General features: G+C 38.0%; 1 protein-coding gene across 1 annotated transcript in view; it reads right to left on the reverse strand.

Annotated features, from left to right (window-relative positions):
• WDPCP (WD repeat containing planar cell polarity effector) overlaps nucleotides 1–20,143 on the reverse strand; it is a 148,008-nt gene that overhangs the window by 41,394 nt on the left and 86,471 nt on the right. The window contains 1 exon segment of the mRNA XM_032681648.1: nucleotides 5,313–5,376. Coding sequence (XP_032537539.1) covers nucleotides 5,313–5,376 — 64 coding nt within the window.

A 20,143-nucleotide genomic window follows, 5' to 3' on the forward strand; every position in this document is an offset into this window, starting at 1 on the left:
GTCTAGCCTGAATAGCTGTTAATACTCTGAATCTACTCCTTCATTTAGGGTTAAAAACCAGAGGGCTGCAGCAGGGGTTCATCATTATATATAATTATAGAATGGTTTGGATTGGAAGGGGCCTTAAAGATCATCTTGTTCCGATCCCTTGCCATGGGCAGGGACACTTTCCACTAGATCAAGTTGCTCCAAGACCTATCCAACAGGACCTTGAACACTTCCAGGGATGGGGCTTCCCTGGGCAACCTGTGCCAGAGCCTCACCACCCTTTCAGGGAAGAATTTCTTCCTAATACCTGACCTAAACCTGCCCTCTTACAGTTTAAAGCCATTCCCCCTTGTGCTATCCCTACATGACCTTGTCAAAAGTCAAGGTTTTTTATTTCGTATTAATATTTGAGGTGAAAACCACCAGTACTACATAGAGCACTATTTGTTCAAGAATATATTTCTGCTGACAAATTACAGTCTCACTGCCCCTGGTTTTGGCCACTGAAGTAAAGTTTCATCCTTGACCATTAACAAAGGGATAATTAATCTCCTTCTCATTTGGCATCATGTTGCTCTGTGCATGAACTGTGACACAGAAAGTGAGGGTAATCCAAGAACAGTTGGCAATTTTTTTTTCCCGCACTTCATTGCTGAAGATGCCATTTGGTATCCAGAGATTTGAGTCATTACTTTGTTCTGCAATCCATCTACATGCAGGAATTTAAAGGGGAAAGGAGTATTTGCTGGAAATATTGACCTCTGCATACCATAAAAGCAACTATATTCTCAGTAATGCAGAAGATTTCAGGTGAAACTGTCCTTCTTGGTGTGAATTTACTGCCATCTTCATCAACTCTTACAGGAAAAGTGACTTTAGTCTACAGAGAGAAGTTATATGAAAAAAGTGAGAGTAACAGTGTTAGCAGAAAGGTGTGCTGCCCTTATTAACACCTCACTTAATAATAGCAATAACAAATTAAAATCACAAAAAAAAGACCCAAACTGAGAACGTTAGGGAAACTGAGACTGATTATGCAAGAAAGCCTGGAACTGACTTTCAGGATCCCCACAGTCTGCAGGAGACAGCAGCGTTTTCTCATCACAAACACAGGTGTGACTTAAAAAATGTGCAAGTGTCTTGGAGCAAAGTAATGAGTTACGAACTTGTGGCGAACTCTGTATTTCCTCTCTTAGTGGGTCTAACATGGTTGTCGGGAGAAAAGGGCCTGAGTAGCAAGGTATGACTTCTATGAAGATTAAACAGCAGATATTGTCAGCTTATGAAGATAACAATAGAAAACCCAAGGGCTCTTGGACAAGTCTGAACTTATAGAGATTTGAATGTACAGGTAGACATTTAAAATAAATTCTGACAATGCTTAATGACTGTCTTTTTGTAGTTTAAACTATGAGAAGTATTGCACACCTCCATGCAACTTTAAATAATAAACTTGGGGAAGGGACGAAAACAGCTGCAGAAAATGAAGAAGTTCTGTCAGCAAAGAAGTTGTGCATTCTGTGTGTGTCAAAGCAGCTGGTATTTCAGACCTTGGTTTTGCCTGTTTTCTGTTTTGGGTAAAGAAATGTAAAGATGCCACATATCCATCACTGGCTAACAGGGGCCTTGTAAGAAATAAAGGTTAGCAGTAGGTTGGTAAGTGGCTTTCTTTGTTATTCCTCAAGTTGTTGTCAGGAAGAAGAATTAAAAAAAAGTTGCTTTTGTCTCCTCTCTAAACAAGCTTTAGAAAGAAAAGATTACCAAAATAAAATCTCCTAATTAGACCATTTCAGATTAAATTTAGGTGTTTCTCATTCAAATAAACAAGCAAAATTGGATTTTTCTATGAATTTATGATTCTGTGAGTAGAATCAAACTAGAAAATTAAAAAAGAGAAAGAAGGAACACCAGATTACAAGGTGCTTTAAAAAATGACAGAAAAAAGAGAATTAAATTACCTGAACATTCATGACAGATTTTTTTTTCACACAATTACCTAAGAATTTATCAGTCCAAAGATCACATCCTTCTCAAAAACAATGGTGACAATAAAAACAATTTCCAGCTGCTTACTGGGAGCTTGCTGAAAGGGCTGTATTTTATCATTTAACAGTTTGCTTACTTTTTGGACTACTTCCTTTTTTTACCCTCACCTTTGTGACTCACAGAGGTTGGTGAGCAGAAGTCATTTGAAACACTGATGTGCATTTGTCTATAGGATATTTCTGGGCAACACTCCAACATTTCTTCGAAGCATGCACTTTCCTCATCTGTGTATCACCCAAGATCTGACAGTTTTATTAAAGTGTCTTTTCCTTGCACTTTTTTCTGCTACCTTTGGTACGTGGGATGGCCTTTTGAATTTTCAGCAGCTGAGAGCTGGAACGTACTATAAAAGGATTTCAAGCTAACAACCTTTCCACTGCTTGATCTTTTCTGTCACAGATTGGATCAGTCACTGTCCAATAAATGGAGCTGTTGTTCATGATATTATGTCCCTTTCAGTTTTATTTTTTTATTGAACTTTGTAGGAGATGATATTAATTGATGGACTTAGATGTGACGTGAGGGTAAAGCTTGCGGAGAGACACAGCAGTGTATCTTTGTCTTGTTATGGCATCATACCAGTGATGCTATAGGCATATGACTAACTTCTAAGCTTTTTTTTTTTTTTCTTTTTCATTTCTATGAAAGAAATTAGCCCTCAGATAGCATTTTCTCAAACTTCTCTGCAATAATTTCAAAACAAATAATGGTAATGCTGCAGAGCCCTGTTTGGAGAAAGAGATGCTCAGGACAAATTCTCCAAGATACAGGACATTTTCTCAGAAGTCTTGGATGACAGCTGTTCAATGTTTGCATCTGCCTCAGCCTATGTTATAGCTGCTCTTCTCTATCCTTCCTTTTTTATTGCTTCTCTGTTCTCCTTTAATAAGCAGATTTTTTTCTTTCTCATTTTGCCTATGTCATCAGATGTCTTTATTTAGACTACTGTTTCTTCTTGAAATCCTATTAATTAACTGGAATAAGGTGATGTGACTCCTAGAGTCATCTGAGGTTTTAAAAACGGAAGGCTTTAAACATATGTAAAGTCAAGTTGTATATTATTAATTGCATTTTGATTTATATAAACAATATAAATGTTTATATATATTGTTTATATATAAATATATAAATAATATATATAATATATATAAAAATATAGAAATATATATAAATAACAATGTTTATGTATTAATATTGTTATATTAATACCTAGAAGGACTGTAAGGTTTCAAGGAACAGGCTATCTAATTTTCACAGTATTAAGCACAATGAAACCAAATTCCCTAGAAATTACCATGGCACAAATAAATACTTGTAATGACCTATGCATGTTTAAACTTCTTGAGTCCTGTACTTAGCAGTAGTGCCACCACTGTTAGCTTATTGCAAAGTTTGTTCATTATAACTTACTTAGAAAAGGAATTAGCAAAAGGACATTTCCCCAGAGGAGGCAGGTATGTGAGCTGCTTGTTGCATAATTTAGGGGAAACTATGAGGAATCTCAAAGGCAATGCAAGCAGAACAAGGACATTAAAGAACTGGTTTTGATCTCACAGTAACATAAGCCAGGAGAAACTCTTTGGAAGTATATATTTATGATGAAGGGCATCTGTAGGATGGGAAATGAAGAGTAGGTGTTGAGAGAGGAAAGGAAAAAGAAAGAGTAGGAAAGGATAGAGTTCATTTCTTGGTGAACATTGAACCTCCTCCTGAAAAAAGCTGTAGAACTTTTTTGTTGAGAGCAAAACATGATATCACCTGCAGAGCTAGTACTGACAGTCCCTCCCTCTTGTTAGCAGCTGTGCACCCATCTCATGACCCAACACTGGTGTTTCCCCTCCCCCCCACCCCGGGACAGAGGTCCTCCCTCAATCCTGCTACCAGCAGAGGGAAGGAAAGAGAAAAAGATCATGTAGGAAATGCTCTCAGTCATATGAAAGAGGGCCCCTTAGATGGCATGCCAAATGAGGGGTCATTTATTCTGCCAGCATGGCTAACACTAGGAGAATTTATTATCTGTACAGTGGGAGAGCCCTCAATAAAAAGCTGCTCCAAACATCCTACAGTCTGAATCTTATAAATAGTTGTGGCAGTGTTTAGCATGATTAGGTACAAAATCTGTACTGAGGAGGTTATGTTCAATAAAAAGAGAAAAGGAAAAAGACGATCTAAAAGGAGGAAAAATCGAGGAGAGTAAACACAGATCATGTAATGAATTTCCTAAAAGTCTGACATTTCCATCACATTCTTTTGATGCATACTTAAGAAAGTTTATCACAGTATTCACATCTTTCTAATTAGATGGAACAAGCCAGATGATTAGAGCCATGAAAAAAACATCAAAAGGTTCACACAACTTTTTATATAATTAGAAGGGAATTTTCATAACCCCTAAAAGCAGGATTTAATTGTGTAATTTAACATACAATTTAAATATCAAGATCAAACTAGCAGGGTAAGTGACTTAATGGGATAAATGATATTAACATCGAGTGTCAAAGCTTAATTTAAACAACAGAATGTCTTCATTATGCAAAAGAGTCAAGCAAACGAATCGTTCAAAGGGCTTTTTTTTCAACAAGCCCTTTCCTATTGTTTCTTTGAAAACAATGAAATCAGCTGTGGAGCAGCAACATGCTGAGAGACTAGGAGAGCACGATTGGCTTTGTCCATCTGACCTCACTGTGACATTGCAGTGCACGATCTTATAAAACAAGAACCTCCTGCAGAGCTCACACAGAGGACCTTTTAAGAGCTGGTTAATTTTACTTTTGTAGCTAATTAAATGGGAGGGGGCAGAGAGTGCATAAAATGTTAAAACCCTTGTGTTGATGCTGCTGAGCTTTGTTGTTTTAAAAGTACCAGCAGAGGCGTTCATAATTTGTCACTTTTCACAAAACCCTAAGAGACAAACTAAGAGCATTCAGGATCCGCAGGATATGGACAGCTCTTGTGTCCAGGACACAGCAGCTGGACTTAAAGGAACACATTAGAAATGTATAAGCTTATTAGAGTGAAGATGACATTCACCCACATCAGGTCAGACGGAGAAGGTTAAAGTTAAAAAACATATACAACAATTCCTGAAAAATAAAGGATAGCCTGTAGGTCATGCTGGGGAAAATGTCAATTACTCTAAAGATACTTAATCCCTACTGATGAGTTCCATGATGGCAAAGGGCAAAGCAGGTAGAAAAGTTCTGTCTTCAGTATTTGTCCAATAACACGGAACCATTTTAACATCCTGACAACAGCCTCTGTCTCCAGAAATGACTCACCATAAACAGGTCCCGAGCCCCTATGTCGACGGCAAGCAAAAACGCTTTTTCAAACCTTTGATACCTGAAAGAAAAAGGAAACATGTCACTTGCTGAGGTTAATTTAAGAGCTGCATCGAATATTGCCAATGGACAGAGGAAGTCCTGCAATACTCATAAAAAGTGATGCTAAAGCTTTATTGGGGAAACTTGATAGGCTCATATTCAGATTGCAAAACTGTGAGGTAGGACAGTGGCTACCCCTTAGTCTTCTTCATTGTTTAAAACCTTCAGGAAGTGTTATGTTCAATGTTGAGTCGAACTGTAGATCATAATGAATCAATCCTTTACAAAGATACCAGCCACAACACAGATAAATGGTACCCCCAACAATGCTGGTAGGAACCTCAAAATCCTCTACAGAAAGTACTAATCCCAAATCTCACATGACTTTGGAGGTCCCTGTAGAAATTTGCATTGAGTTTTGGCCTTGCAGACCCCTCAATCCAGCTTTCTGAAGATGATAATCCAGACAAGTCATCCTAAAGATGACTTTCAGTCCTTAGGGACTGAAAAGGTAGGGGGTGACACTGTTTTGTCTCATAACTACCTTAGCCCAGTACTGGCACAGACTCCTGAGAGTTTTCTGAGATTCTGTGGTGAAGAAGATTGTGTCAATGAGGTAAAATTAGCGGGAAAAGAGCAAAAATCACAAGCAAAAATTACTCCTAGATGTGCTCTGGAAGGCACCACCTCAGCACCACACAGAGATGTGGTGGAGTAGGAAGGGGCAGCGTGGATGTGGAACTTCACCTTCACAGTTAAGCCAGGAGGGCTGTTCCATGGCACACTGAGACCATTCCTTTGGTGTGTTGAGGGCTTGCTGAACAACAGCTCTTTCCATTTGTGGTGACTGACACATTCTTCCTACCCAGACACCACACACAGTCTCCTGGGAATTACAGCAAATACCCACATGGGATGGACATACTGTGCAAGGCTGTACATATCCTGTTGCTTGCAATCCTTTGGAATTCCATAAAAGTGGAAGGAAACAAGCCATCCATCAGAAGATTTCTGAGGATATTTATGCACAATGTGGCACTGGCAAACGCCAATCCCAATGGGAAATTCTGCACTGGGCTAATGCTTCTCTTATACTAGATGTAGATAACTATTATGTGACAATATACTATGAGCAAGTGGTTTTATTTGTACACATTTTCTACTATTGCCCATTTTTAACTGTTTAAAATTACCTATGAAAATAGATTTGGGGATTATTTTTGGAAATGCAAAACAACAAAATACCCCAGTGTTATTTCATTTGGGAGGTAAAAGATTGATTCCATGTAAAATGATTTCCCTATTTTTCCCATTACTGGTAAATTTTCCCCCTTTTCACCTTTTATATGTCAACAATGTATCAGTTGTAGATACTTGAAGTTTAGGAAGGAGATGACTGGGGCAAAAAGCAGCATTGTGATTTCTCAGGGTCTGCGTTTGCCAAATGAATATTGTCAGGCAGCATGACACGGATACCAGAATTTATACAGTTCTGTGCCTTGGTGGTATCTTAAGAATCAGTGGGCAGTGATGTAGCTCCTCCTCAGGACGGTGTGAAGAAGAGGAAAGACGGGAATCCTCCTTCCCCTTGGTGAGTAAAGGAGTCCCATAAGAGGCACCACACCGGGATTACCGTTTCTGGCAAAAGCCTCAGCGGTTTTCTGCCTCCCTCTCGTTACAGCCTTATCGCTCCCTTCCACCACACACTTGGAATGATTCAGCAGATTGCAAGATAGAACCAGAGAGGACTTTTCCTTCAAGGAATAACATTTGTGACAAGAAGGCATAATAGCTTAAGTAGAAAAGGAAATGCACTCTCCAGGTGAGGTTCCTAAGAGCTGGAGTGGGGAGTCCTTTCCTCCCTAGAGCTAATCTCCCTGCTGTGTCTTCCAAGTACTAATTTGCAGCCCTCCTCACAGAACCAGTTTAAGGGAGGGGAGGGAAGGAGATGAATTAAAGTTAACCTCTTGATCACTGGGGAGCAGGCAGTGCACCCCCATTTTATCATAAGTGTTTGAAGCTTTTCAACATGATTCCTATGAAGGTTTTTCCACTAAAATCTGTAGTGCTGAAATGCTGCTTCTGAAGCTATACTTTAATTAAGACAAATAAGTACACGTTATAATATGTTTATCTTGAACAGCTATCATGTATATATTTTTTTCTGGCACTTTTTTTTTTCTCATTACAGATTAAATACACATTCTTAGTACTTAGAGGGGAAATTGGAAACCAAACAGAAACCAGCTATATGACTAGCTAAAAAGAATGTCTATCATTATTTTGTTTTCCCAAAGTTATCACTATATATAGACTATCTGAATGACATTTGCTTTAGCAAAGGCAAAAATGTCTGCAACCAAAAAATGTAAAGTAACTTTTTCATTTGATTTTACAGCAGAACAGTCTTAGCTGTCATTTCTTTGTAGTTTCACAAAGATTTCAATTTTTTTCCCTTTAATCAACACACATACTTCAGTCCTATTATGGCCCCTCTTTATAAAACTGTGAAGTTAGCTCATTATTTTCAGATCCATATCAAGGAAAAAAAAGAGGGAATAAAGAGTATCTAGAGAAATGCTCTTCACAAACCAAGAACACTGGAAATAACAATTCCAGTTACTTCATAATTTATTATAAATGGAATTACTTTAAAATAAGGTGAAGGTTTCAAAGATGAGTGACAAGTTTGCATTACTAAGGCAAACAGTATTAAATCAGTCAAGAATGGCCAGGGTTTTTTAACCCAGCTTTACTAGAAGATAATGGTTATTTTGAATCTCTTTGGTATGAAAGTTGTGTTGGTTTTCATCCACAGGAACCATTAGAGAGAGGTCTATACAGCATGAGACCAACCCCAAGCCAATAGTGTCTGTTTTATAAAGCATGTTTTGTCGTGGGAAGACCTCTTGCTGTTGTTAGCACACTCACTTATAGTTTATCAGCTCCTCAAACAAAGAAAAAAACCCCAAGCAAAACACTCTCCCTTTTGTTCTTGTGGCACAATCACAAGGCACAATATTTGCTTTCTAAAATGGTATCTACAGGGCCCTGGTGTCTTCCCACCCCTTCCTCCACCTTGCAACTGCTTGTTTCACAATAACTCCAGCAATCAAGACTTATATGTCTCTTGAAAAAGAGAGATAAGGAAATCCACCTACAAACCAAGAAGTTCAGCCACTTGTTTGGTCAAAGTGACAGGCAACAGAAATATGACCTTCAAGATTAAAACCCTCAAACTGCAATTAACTATGTAGGACATACAGGAAAACATCTCTCTGCAAGCCATTTAGTAGATACAATATTAACTTCAAATTCTCAGGTAATAAAATAATGCTGTTATTATATTCACGTATGCAATGTTTCTCTGTATTCTACAAAAATATAAAAAGTGGCTATTAGTGTGGACAAGGAAATCAAGGGGAAATGTGAGTGGTATGACAGAGGTCATGCAGGTCAAAAATGGTCAAGGCAGAGAAGAATCCAAACCCGCCTTCCTCAGTGAAGTGGCAGACCTGATGTCTGCCTGTATTTTGGGATGTGACTTAACTGACAAGATGCCAGGAAAACCTTCTATTTTTAAATAAAATATATAAGTAGTAAAAAAATATGTTATCTGTAACTTCAGAGAGGTTACCCTGTTCACTGTCATAAATAAAAAGAGAATCAAATGGCCAGGGTATCTTCCTGTTGGATGTCCAGAAATAATTTCAAATACTGTTGGTTGAAACAATATGCATGGATTGCAGCCTGCAGAGAAGGGAAAAGAAGTCTCTTTGGTTTTTATGAGAAGTTCTACAAATATATGTCATATGTATTCCACAACGGCTAAATCGAATGTGGTCACTTAAAGACAGAGATACATTTTTCATGCTGAAAATGGTCAACTTGAAAATACTTGCAATATTTAGTCATAAAATTAAAATGCCTCGAAAGACCTCCAGGAACCAGGAAAAAAAATCACTTGGAGAGAGGAGGAAAGGAAGGGAGAGGGAGCTCATGCAAGCAAGAAATATAGTGCAGAAAAGATGGAAACATTTCTTTAGGGACTAGTTACAACCAACAAGCCTTCTTAGACATGCTCATCGACCATGTAAGCATATTCCTTGTGCTGGGCTGATAAAGGAGGACTGCAGCAGTTTTTTTCCTTGTCTTCAATAAGAGTACACAACATTTAGAAAATAATCTGCAGGGGAAGAGCTGTGGCACAAATAATATTTATAAGGCAATCCTTTTTAATGGAAGAAATTTCAGAGTCCTCCTCATCTTGCAGTCCAATCAAGAGTGATACACATTCAAAAAGTGGATATTAAATATACACTGAGCAAACGGAACAGGGAAAAATGAATATTGATATAATTTACATGTAATCAAACTACACTGAAATTAAGTTTTAATTGTTCAGTATTCCATGATGCATATGTAGATTTTAAAGTATTCAGAATATCAATCAAGTGTTTACTTACATCAAGCAATTGTATTTAAGCATACAAAACAGATGATGAAAATATGTTCAATCAGCTACAGCTCCCAACACTTACTGCTGGGTTTACATGATCACTTTTAATTCAGTTATTTCATTTAATATTTCAATTTAATAGCTCATTCTTTCATTCAATTTCTAGGCATCTTGCCCATTTCTTAAACTCAATAATAATAATTATTCATAAAAGGAGCTGTTTCCCCATAAATTCTCATATCAGCAATTTTTGGAACAGAAATGGTTTTCATTCTTTTTTTTCCCCCTCAAAATATGTTGTTATTATCTGAAATATTTTCCTTTTAAATTAGACAATATTAAAATAAAGAATGACATCCGTAAAATTACTCTGAACCCCATTTCACTGGAATTCTGAGCGAGAATAATTAGAGATTATCAAGTTAAAGAACACAAAAAGTGTGTGGCTAGGTTGCTAAGTGGTTGATTTTTAAACGGGGACAGATTGGTTTTCAACGAGCTGTTGAACATAACACCACTGCTTTAGGCATGTAGCTGCAGATCAGAATACAGCTTCAGAGCCCATTTACAAAACCAGAGCTTAAAGACTCACACATTTCACATGAAAAATACTGATGTGTTATGAAGCCAGGTACAGATGATGTAACTTCAGCGCATCCTTACAAAGACAACACTGAAATTCTATTGAACTTTAATGAAATATTATAAAGTAAAATTTCAGAAAATTCTGATGACTTAGATTGCTTGTAATCTGTCATGTATAAAGTATAGTATTAGTCAAAGACTAATATCCTGCATTTTATAGTGAATGCTGAAAAACTGGTACTTAGAGTTCCTGGAGAGGAATAAATACATCAAGATCTTACGTTTCATAAGAAACCAAACCAAAACACTTTAAGCAAAAGTCAACCAAAACCTGATATGATTTCACCCTAATGAGTTTAGTAGGACACTCTATTTTAAATAACATAGTTGTAGAAAACTGAATTCTGCCTGAAGACCAGGAACTCTCCAATGAACCCATCTTATGCTTTCTCCTACACAGCTTCAGCACAACAACTCTTCCTCTTCCCAAGGTACCGTGGCAAAATACACTCTGAACAATACACTGTCCTTTTCCCAGCCGGGTATCCTCGTCTCCCTCCCAGCAGTGGTTGGAGCAAGGGGCAATGGGGACACTGTTTGGTGTTAAGCAGTGCACATCTTGATTGGCAGAACATCTATCTGATGAACTTTCACTGTAGCTTTTCTGGGACAGCGATAACCTCCTGCACTCTATTTAACCCTAACTGGTTGCTGATTTTCACAAAACTTGCAGGCATTTGCTTATTTCTGAGACTTCTACCCTCTGTTAAATTGGTTGAGATTCACCAATGATTCTGTAAGTCAGTAGGGAAGTGGCAGAAGGATCAATGGATGCATTGGAACCTCTGAGATGCCTGGTAGTATTATTTTGCCAAGCTCCTGCTATTATGCTACTGGGATTTTAGGTTATGAGCTCTTTTGAACAGGACACACAAACCTTTTTACCTTCTAAGGTACACTCAAGCTGACCAAGAGAAAGTGCTGCAGAGCACCAAAGGCTAATGGAGAAACAGCCACGGGGTCTATATGTATGTGAGTCAAGGGGATAATCTCCTAAATTGTATTTTAGATGCAGAAGCTCTTAAGGTTGTCCAGGTATAATCTATACATCCCTTCAGGCCCAGATTTAGCAAAGCATTAATGTATGAGTTTATGACCTATAATTTTCTATAGGCCCTAAATATGGGCATATTAAGTGAAGTGCTGGATTTGGGGCCTGAGTGACTTGTTTAAAAAGAAATCCCTCATGGAACCTTTCAAAGGTCATACACAAATAGGTCTCAGGTAAGAGTTAGTGAATAACCATGAGAAAATACAATATACAAATACAAAATACAGCTATCTCAAGGCACCCAAAATTTCTGTTACTTGAAGGATACTGCCAAACTACATATCTCCGACCTAAAGGAAGTCCACCTATAACTTAATAGATTTTTGGGCATAGAACCGAATGCCCTTCACATCAAAGAGTACCCTCTGGTATGAAGCAAGAAAACAAAGAAGCAAACCAAATTAAAAAAATAGGAAGAAAGAGAAAGCTAATAAGGGGAGCCAGACAGTATGACTCTCTGACCATAGAAAGCCCTTGAGGGCTGTAACTGGATGTGAATCTTGAAGTCATTCCAAAACTGAACATAAAAAAGAAGTTAATAATCTTACCCTGTGATTTCTATCTTCCAGGGTGATATTCTGCTCTAGGAAACCTATATGTACTTTTGTGTGAAATAGTTCAGATGACTCTCTTAAACATACATGCTTCTTCTCAGGACAGGCTTTCTATGTTTTGAGTCAGATATTCAAGTGAACCAAGTTAGTTTTTGAACAAATTAGTTTAATAATAAGAGATCTTTTAAACCCTGAAAGTACATATTTAGCAAAAAATAGTCTAGATATTAGTCTAGAAAAGGTAGTGGGTTTAGGTATAAGGAAAGATATGTTGTTTATTTGTTGAACTTTGCTCAAATTAACTATAAACCAGAACTAGTTTAACACTCTAGAACTGCCTCATACCTACACCAAATAAATATTAGTTTAAAGATCCTAATTTTGTGAACATTTACGTCACACACTCTCCGTGTGGTGTTGGTCAATCACTTTAGCCTGGGTTCTTGTAGGACAGATCACTGAAGAATAGGGATGTTGGAAGCAACAGCAATCTTTTCCTATTGTGAGTCAGAATTCTTCCATATCAAAACTCTTTCATATCTGTCAAGTCCTCTGAGATTTTCCACAGTAGATGCTAGAAAAGTCTGGATAACAGAAATTTATTACTATAATAAAATATTATTATATAAATTGAAACTATTAAAACTTATTTCTTTTTAAACTAGATTCCGTCTTTTCTTGTAATCTGTCCTTCCTTTGAATTTTCTACACTCCTTTTTTCCTTTTTCATACTCATTTTCCTTGAAGAGAATATATTTTGTTGCCATAGCAGTATTTCCCTACCTTGCAATTTTATCATAGTGGCTTTCCTTCAGGTTTCTCTAAGCTGCAACTGACACCCACCCAGCAAACACAGGCTCCCCCCCACCCCCAAACCTCTTCATTCCTCCAACCTCTCACTACTTAGGAACTCTTCAACAGTCTATCTTTATCTTTAAATACAGACACACTCCAACATACTCTTCCAAAGTACTCTGGGCTAAAAACAGGTGTTAATTAAAAATGCTGATAAGAGTCAGTGACACCTGTTGTTTCACATTTATTTTACTCAACCCTGTCTGTTAAATCCTAGCCTTTATTGCATTAATTCGCTTCTGCTTTTCTTCTTTTCCAGCTTTATCCCTCTCACTCTGGTGATCATGTAAACTTAACAGTATGTCTTGAAAGCTGGGTTTTATTGAGCAAACATATCAGCATGTCTACACACTAAAGACAGCTATATAACAGAGGCCCAGTATCATCGCTGTGGTTAAGGATGAGTTGCTGCCTCTATAATAAATCCCTATTGTATACGTGTGATATCTCTGCAATTTCCAACTGCAGCAGATGGAAATTTGGTATTAAAGTTAAGATGAACAGACCCTTTTCCTCCTTGACTTTCCATGAGGAACAGGGCCAATTCTCCCTCATGCCTGACGTTGGATAAGATGCGTTTTTTTTAGTGCTAAGACTTCTCAGAGAAAACACATTACCTCAATATTTTCTAAAGCTGGTTGCCTGAAGATAAATATCTACTCACAGAATCATGGTGCAGGGCCAAATTTTGAATCATTCGGTGAGTTACAGATCCATTAGAGTATATTTACTTTTTCTAACGAGATTTGTCAATAGTCAAATTATTTCTTTGTAATAAAATAATGCAGTGGTAATGGTCATGAAATTCCCCCACACAACGACTCAATTACAGCAAATACAGCCACAGGAGAGACAGACAAGCAATTCTCTGAAACTTTGTATGAACTTCAGCACATTTTTGAGGGACCAAATGGAAAACAACTGAGTATGACACGCTTTTTCTGCACAGCATCGTGTCCAAGAACACAGAACGTAAAAGAGCCATTTTGCTCAGACCAAAGGTACACCTGACCTAAACCCTTGCCATCAGCTGGGCGCCAAGGAGGGAATATAAGAACAAGGCAAACATACGGTGATACTTCCCTAAGCAGTCTCCTAGTCTCCAACAATTTGTGGTTCAGGGATTTGCTGAGCCAGAGGTGGTTTCTAGGCTGGCGTTCCTCAGTGAATTTCTCTTCTCTGAACCTTGCCTTTGAACTCACATACAATTTTATCATCCACAACATCCTGTGGTAAGGAGGTTCATATTTTAATTACATGTTACGTGAAGAATCACTGTATTTTAAAACTGCCACGTGTTAGCTTTGCTTGATGACCTCTAGTTTTTGTATTAGAAGAGGCAATGAGCAGTCATTTGCTGAGCTCCCCTCTCCCTAACACTCACAATTTAGTAGATCTCTATCTCAGCTGCCTCTTCTTTAGGTTGAGGAGTTCTAGTCTATTTAGTCATTCCTTTCACTAAAACTGTTTCATGCCTTTAATCATCCTGGCTGCCCTTCCTTAAACCTTTTTGAGTTCTACTATATCCTTTTACAGATTATGGGACTCCAAAACTACACAAAAAATTCAGGTGAACTGAAGTTCACTGTTTTGTTGTCTAGTCCTTTTCTAAGAATTCCTAGCAGGCAATTTGCTTTTTGTACTTCTGCTGAGCAATGAACTGAGTATTTTATAGCTGTAGAGTTCTAAGACCAAAATTCTTCTTCCAGAATAATATTGAGCTCAGACTGTATCATTTTATACATTGGAGTCACACACACCATGTGCTTCACTTTGAATTTACTTATATTTAATTTTATCTTCAATTTTGACACTATGTCACTGAATCTTGTGAAGCCCTTTTGCTGTTCTTCACAGCAGGTCGTATCTTCACTTGTGTTAATAATTTAGTATCATTAGCAAATGCTGGTACCTCACTATTTGCTCCTTTGCCAGGCTACTTATAAGTATAGATCTGCTATGCTTATAATTTCCATTGGTGACCTCCATGACGACTGACCGTGTACTCTTACTCTGTTTCTTACCTTTTAATGAACTACTTATCTATGAAAGGGAAGTTTTCCTCTTATCCTGTGGCAGCTTAGCTTCTTTAAGACATTTTGGTGGGAGACCTTCCAAAAAGGTCTTCAATGGTCAAACTTTCATCAGTAGCAGCTGGATATCTATTACTGACATGATTGCCAACATCAAAGAATTCTGAGTTTTAAGACATGACTTGCCTTTACATAAATCCTGCTGACTCTCTCCCAGTACAACATTATTTGTCTGTATGTTCACATTATTTTTAAAATACAGTTTCTACTAATTTCACTGGTACAGAGTCTGGACTTACAGGGCTATAGTTCTTCAAGGTCTCTCCAGGATGTTTTGAAAACTGACTTAATATTTTCCATGTTCCTGTCCTGAGGTGCTAAGGTCATTCTAAATAAGAGGTTATACACCACAGTGTGTATTTCAAATGTTTTATGCTTGACTACTTCTAGAAATTTTGAATTAATTTTACCTGGTCCTGGTCATATATTACTGTTTATCTGTCTCTAGTATAATCTCTCTTACTGATACTTCAGTACTTACCAGTGTAAACTAAGAAACATCTCCATTCTTTCCTATCTTGGCCAGTTGGTCAAAGGGAGATTTTTAAAGAGATTGGCATGCCTATCTGCTTCTTGTAAACCTTTCTTTATATATATTTTGCTTGTCTTTGTGCCTCTCTCCTTCCATTACAGAAACCATCTGAGCATCTAAGATTTTTCTGTTAACTGGCCAGTAATAATGTGATACAGGAGCTAGACATTTACAGTGCAAATCATTCCATTTATCTTCAAACAGCTTACCTTTACATGGCTAATTTAAGCTAATTAGGGAGGCTTCTTTTATAGTTAATTGATAGGGATAGGCACTGACGTTTGATTCTTCACGCTTATCTTGGACATCTCCCTTCGATGGGATTACTCAACCTTTGGGTGCCCATGTCTTTATACTAACTACAGAGCAAGACTAGATGAGCATGTGAGACATATAAATTCTACATTATTAAGTCATGAGAGGTTAAGTGCACCCCTAAGACACTACATCCAGTTATTGGACAATTGACTATTGCTGATTTTTGTTCTAAATTTTCCTTATGGTGTTCTTTCCTTGGCAGGCTCTTTGGTTTTGAAGAACCATAAAAGGCAGACCTGCATTTGAAGACAGGAAGCCTAAGGTTGCCTGACTATTCAGTTAGCAATTCCTGGAGGGCACTGGATGGAACTGGGAGAAAAGTCAGACAAAAAAGTCTGAGAGAGTGGGAGAAAAGTCTGATCTGATGAGCTGAGTTCAAAACAGAATGTTGCCAGATGATCCATATACAGTAAAAGGAAGGCTCAGGGTGGGGCTCAGGAGGACTCTGAAGATGAACGGAGAAGAAGTATCTTGGTAAAGAGATGCGACATGAAATAGTTTGGAAAGACTTCAAGGAAAAAAAATAAATCTTAAATTCAGTTCTCAGCCAGGACCTCAAACTAGAGATTTTTGAGTGTCATTCCAAAAGGAGACACTATTAGTGACTAGGTGGACTTAATGGCGAGGGAGTAACTGATAACCTGCAAAGGCTGAGGCTGATTTACAGCAGCTGCTCAAGGGTGATGTGTTGTTAAGAACTAATTCTTGATTTTTTCTGTCCATGAATATGGTATATTTGCATTGTTTCTGCACTCAGTGTACGTCCAAAGCCTACAAGGTTTCAGAGAAACTGCACAGCTGGTACAGCAGGAAAAAGCCACCTTATGAGGGCAGATTATCAGTTACACAACACAACACAACAGTGGTCTCGATGTGGGCTCAGCTTCTGAAAGTAGCAATATCAAAGTCAGATTAACCAGCACGTGGGAATAGGTTTGGCACAAACTACATCAGCCCAGCACAGCCACTTCGTGTTCCTTTTTTCTAGTGCAGTCCCATGGGTGGGGACGTAGCAGAGAACGGGAGGACTTCTGGCACTCTGGGCCACCACACAGCATCTGCTGGTGGCTGTGCGAAATGAGACTGCTATGCAGCAGCTCTGGGACTGCTCCAAGGGTATGGAAGGGGCCATTATTCCCATGCTCCAAGCAATCTCTCTCATTAGGTTGAGGAGCAAATCTCTGACAGGTATTTCTTGTGGTTTATCTTCATGGAATTTTGTTCTCAAGCAATTATGTCATATCATTTGTTATCCCCCCCCCCAATATTTTTCTCAATATTTCTTACATTATAATCATCATTAGAGAATTAAATCCTAGAGCTATTCCTGTAGCATCAAAGTATCGGTCTGAAATTGAAAAATGTGTTGGAGCTGGTTTAAGAAAAAAAAAATCATTAACTACATAGGACATTCTAAACTTCTACTGAGATATTTAACCTCTTTAACTGCAAAAATAACCTAGTTGCATTAAATAGGTGCCTTTATTTCTTGTTTCTAAAACAGGTCAAGAAGCATGACCAGGGGAATCTTTTCATGTGTAGTTCCATCACAGCAATATAAATTCTCATTTATCAGTCCCATGGTAATATGAAAACCTTTGGTTTTGATCGTTTTCAAAAGATAATAAAAAATGACTCTTCAAAGTCCTCTCCAGAAGGTGCTACTTTAGTCAAAATGCTGCTACTGAACTTACTCCCATAGAGATGAATTCCGTTCATGTGGCCACCATAGAGAACCTGACTGACATCAGTGGTCATTTTATCTGAAGGCATAATTTAATGCCTAATAGGTTACCTTATGAATATAAAAGACATTCTTAGTCCTCAACCATGTCATCATTAATGTTTATACATATTTCGTGACACACTATGTACCAATATAATTATAGATTCTACTTCTAGGGTGCTCTTAAAAAGGATCATAAAAGCTCTTTGCTCACTCTGTCTCTCAGTTCCATACAGATGGCAGCAGACGGGATTGGGAACTATTCCTATGGAGCTGAGGCATCTTTTTCACCTTTGATTTAGGGTCCTGTTTAGGATGGATATACTCACAGTGAATGTCTACTTTGCAGATTGCAGTGCAGTGATACAGGAACCTGCTTACCAAGGGGTAGTTAGTACTGCATTAGTGATGTACCTGCAGGGCAGAAGAGCTTTATTTTAGCTTTTCAAAGGCTGTCTTGGACTTAAATGATAACTGACTGTGTCAAGGCATCATGTCTTGTAGTACAGCAATGCACCTCATAACTCCTGAATTGTGAAGTGATTGATAAAAATCAGTACTGGCTGGAAGCAGGTCTTCCCTGATGCTAATGAACACCTACTTTCTCATCTCCTTTAAGAGTGTTTATTTACAAAGAAGCTCCATCAAGTCCTGTGTGTAAAGTCATATCACTTTATAAAAGTTCTGCACAATATGTAGCTAATTTTTTGCATTTAACTAGGAGCATCTAACACCGAACACTGGGAAGAGTACAACACTTCTGAGAAGATTTGTGAAGGAGAAGAAACAATAACAGTAAAAACATGGTGAAGGTTCTCATTTTTGGATCCACACAAAGGAAAATCTTTCATGAATCCATCCAAACTTCTACCAGCAAATGTGATCAGAGCAGCACTTTGCTCCTGAAATAAGCAAAAGCACTATGTTACTATTTACTATTTGCAGGCAAATATGTTTGTACTATGGGAAAAAAACCAAATCACATTATCATAATGAAATTATCAGATGGAAAGGTCCAATTGGTTTTGACTCTTAATATTTCTCTATGCAGGAAAAAAACCCCAATTCTTAACCTGGGTATTCACAAACATAAAAACAGAATTACAAAGGAGGAAAGGGCACAGTAGAACCACAGAGCTGTGGTTGCATCTTAATTCTGCAACTCCTGCGCTGCAGACTTTACTTTCTAGCCCTGCTTTCTCACTCAAAAAATGGAACAAAACAGAGCAGGCATGTGTTTGTGCCTCTGTGTGTGTGTCAAACAAACAAGATAATTTCATGCATTAGAAAATATGACAAGTACAATTTACGAATGCTTGATCAGAGTGAAGCAAAGCCATGAGTCAGCGATGCCACAGTTAACGAGTGAAAAATTATTCCATCCCATTCCATGTTTCGTACATGGATTCATGAGGCTGTTAGACAGAGGCAGGAGGTTGTACAGCCACTCCCCCATCACACAAATACACGTAGCAAAAGGGTGGAGGCAAGGAGGTTACAGCTCCCCAAGGCTTCCCAATAAATCCACCTCTGCTCAACATTTTACATAATGATATAATGCGTTATATTATTATAAGCAGTGACATCATAATAAAATACCAGAGTGCTACTGAAGTGGCAAGGAACACCTAAGATACATTTCTGTACTTGTAATTCAGTTCCTGTATTTTTTAATTATAGATAAGAATTTAGAGTGAAAATAATTATCCATTCCGTAAATACTGTTGTAATGGATCCCTGGCATATAATTAAGAGGCCTTTAATTTTAATTTTGTATCCCGAACGCCTTTTTCTGGAGGTATTCCACATTCTACATTCAGGGCCTATACCTGCAAAGCTCTAGGCTTCTATTTGAGGGGAAGCTGCAGACGCTGCATGGTTTGCAAATTTAAGAACTTAGCTTTTATAATGATGCATACAAAAAAACGTGGCTGTGTCGAACATATTGGAAAGCATTTTCCCTCCTCCTAGTTGTGATCTGTTTCGGTCATGCTGTCAGTGTGCCTTTGCCCATCGCAGGCTGGATGGAGCATCTTCTTTCTAAAGAGGATACCTAAAGAGGGAACCTACCATTGCCACATCCAGCATTTTCTAGAAACTTATCTCACTGATGGTAGGAAAATAGCTAGCCTATAATCTCGGTGATAATGTGAAAATGCACGTCTGCAGTCATGTGCAACTGGATGTAGAACCTTCCAGCCTACAGTAGCGATTAAAATCACTGGCACATGGCTAGGTGAGGATAGCCTTTCTGAACAGGTAACCGTATTTCTCAATCCTAGTAAATACAGACACTCACATCTTTAAAAGTACAACAATAACTGGCACCTTTTGGGCAGACTCAGCAGGCAGGTCAAAGATTGTCTCAGCATGTAGAATGAACTAATACTTCTCTCTCCAGAGTGGGTCCTTCTAGAAAAGGCTTAAGGCAGATTGGTGGGGCAATCAAAGGAAAGCTGGAGAGGGGGGTGAAGACTTTTGTTTATATGAACATTTTCAGATTAGATCTAGAAACATTTAAGTGTTTTAATGTTTTAATCTTGTATGCAAGAC

Source organism: Chiroxiphia lanceolata, chromosome 3 (assembly GCF_009829145.1).
Source record: "Chiroxiphia lanceolata isolate bChiLan1 chromosome 3, bChiLan1.pri, whole genome shotgun sequence".
In the NCBI taxonomy this organism is placed as follows: Eukaryota; Metazoa; Chordata; class Aves; order Passeriformes; family Pipridae; genus Chiroxiphia; species Chiroxiphia lanceolata.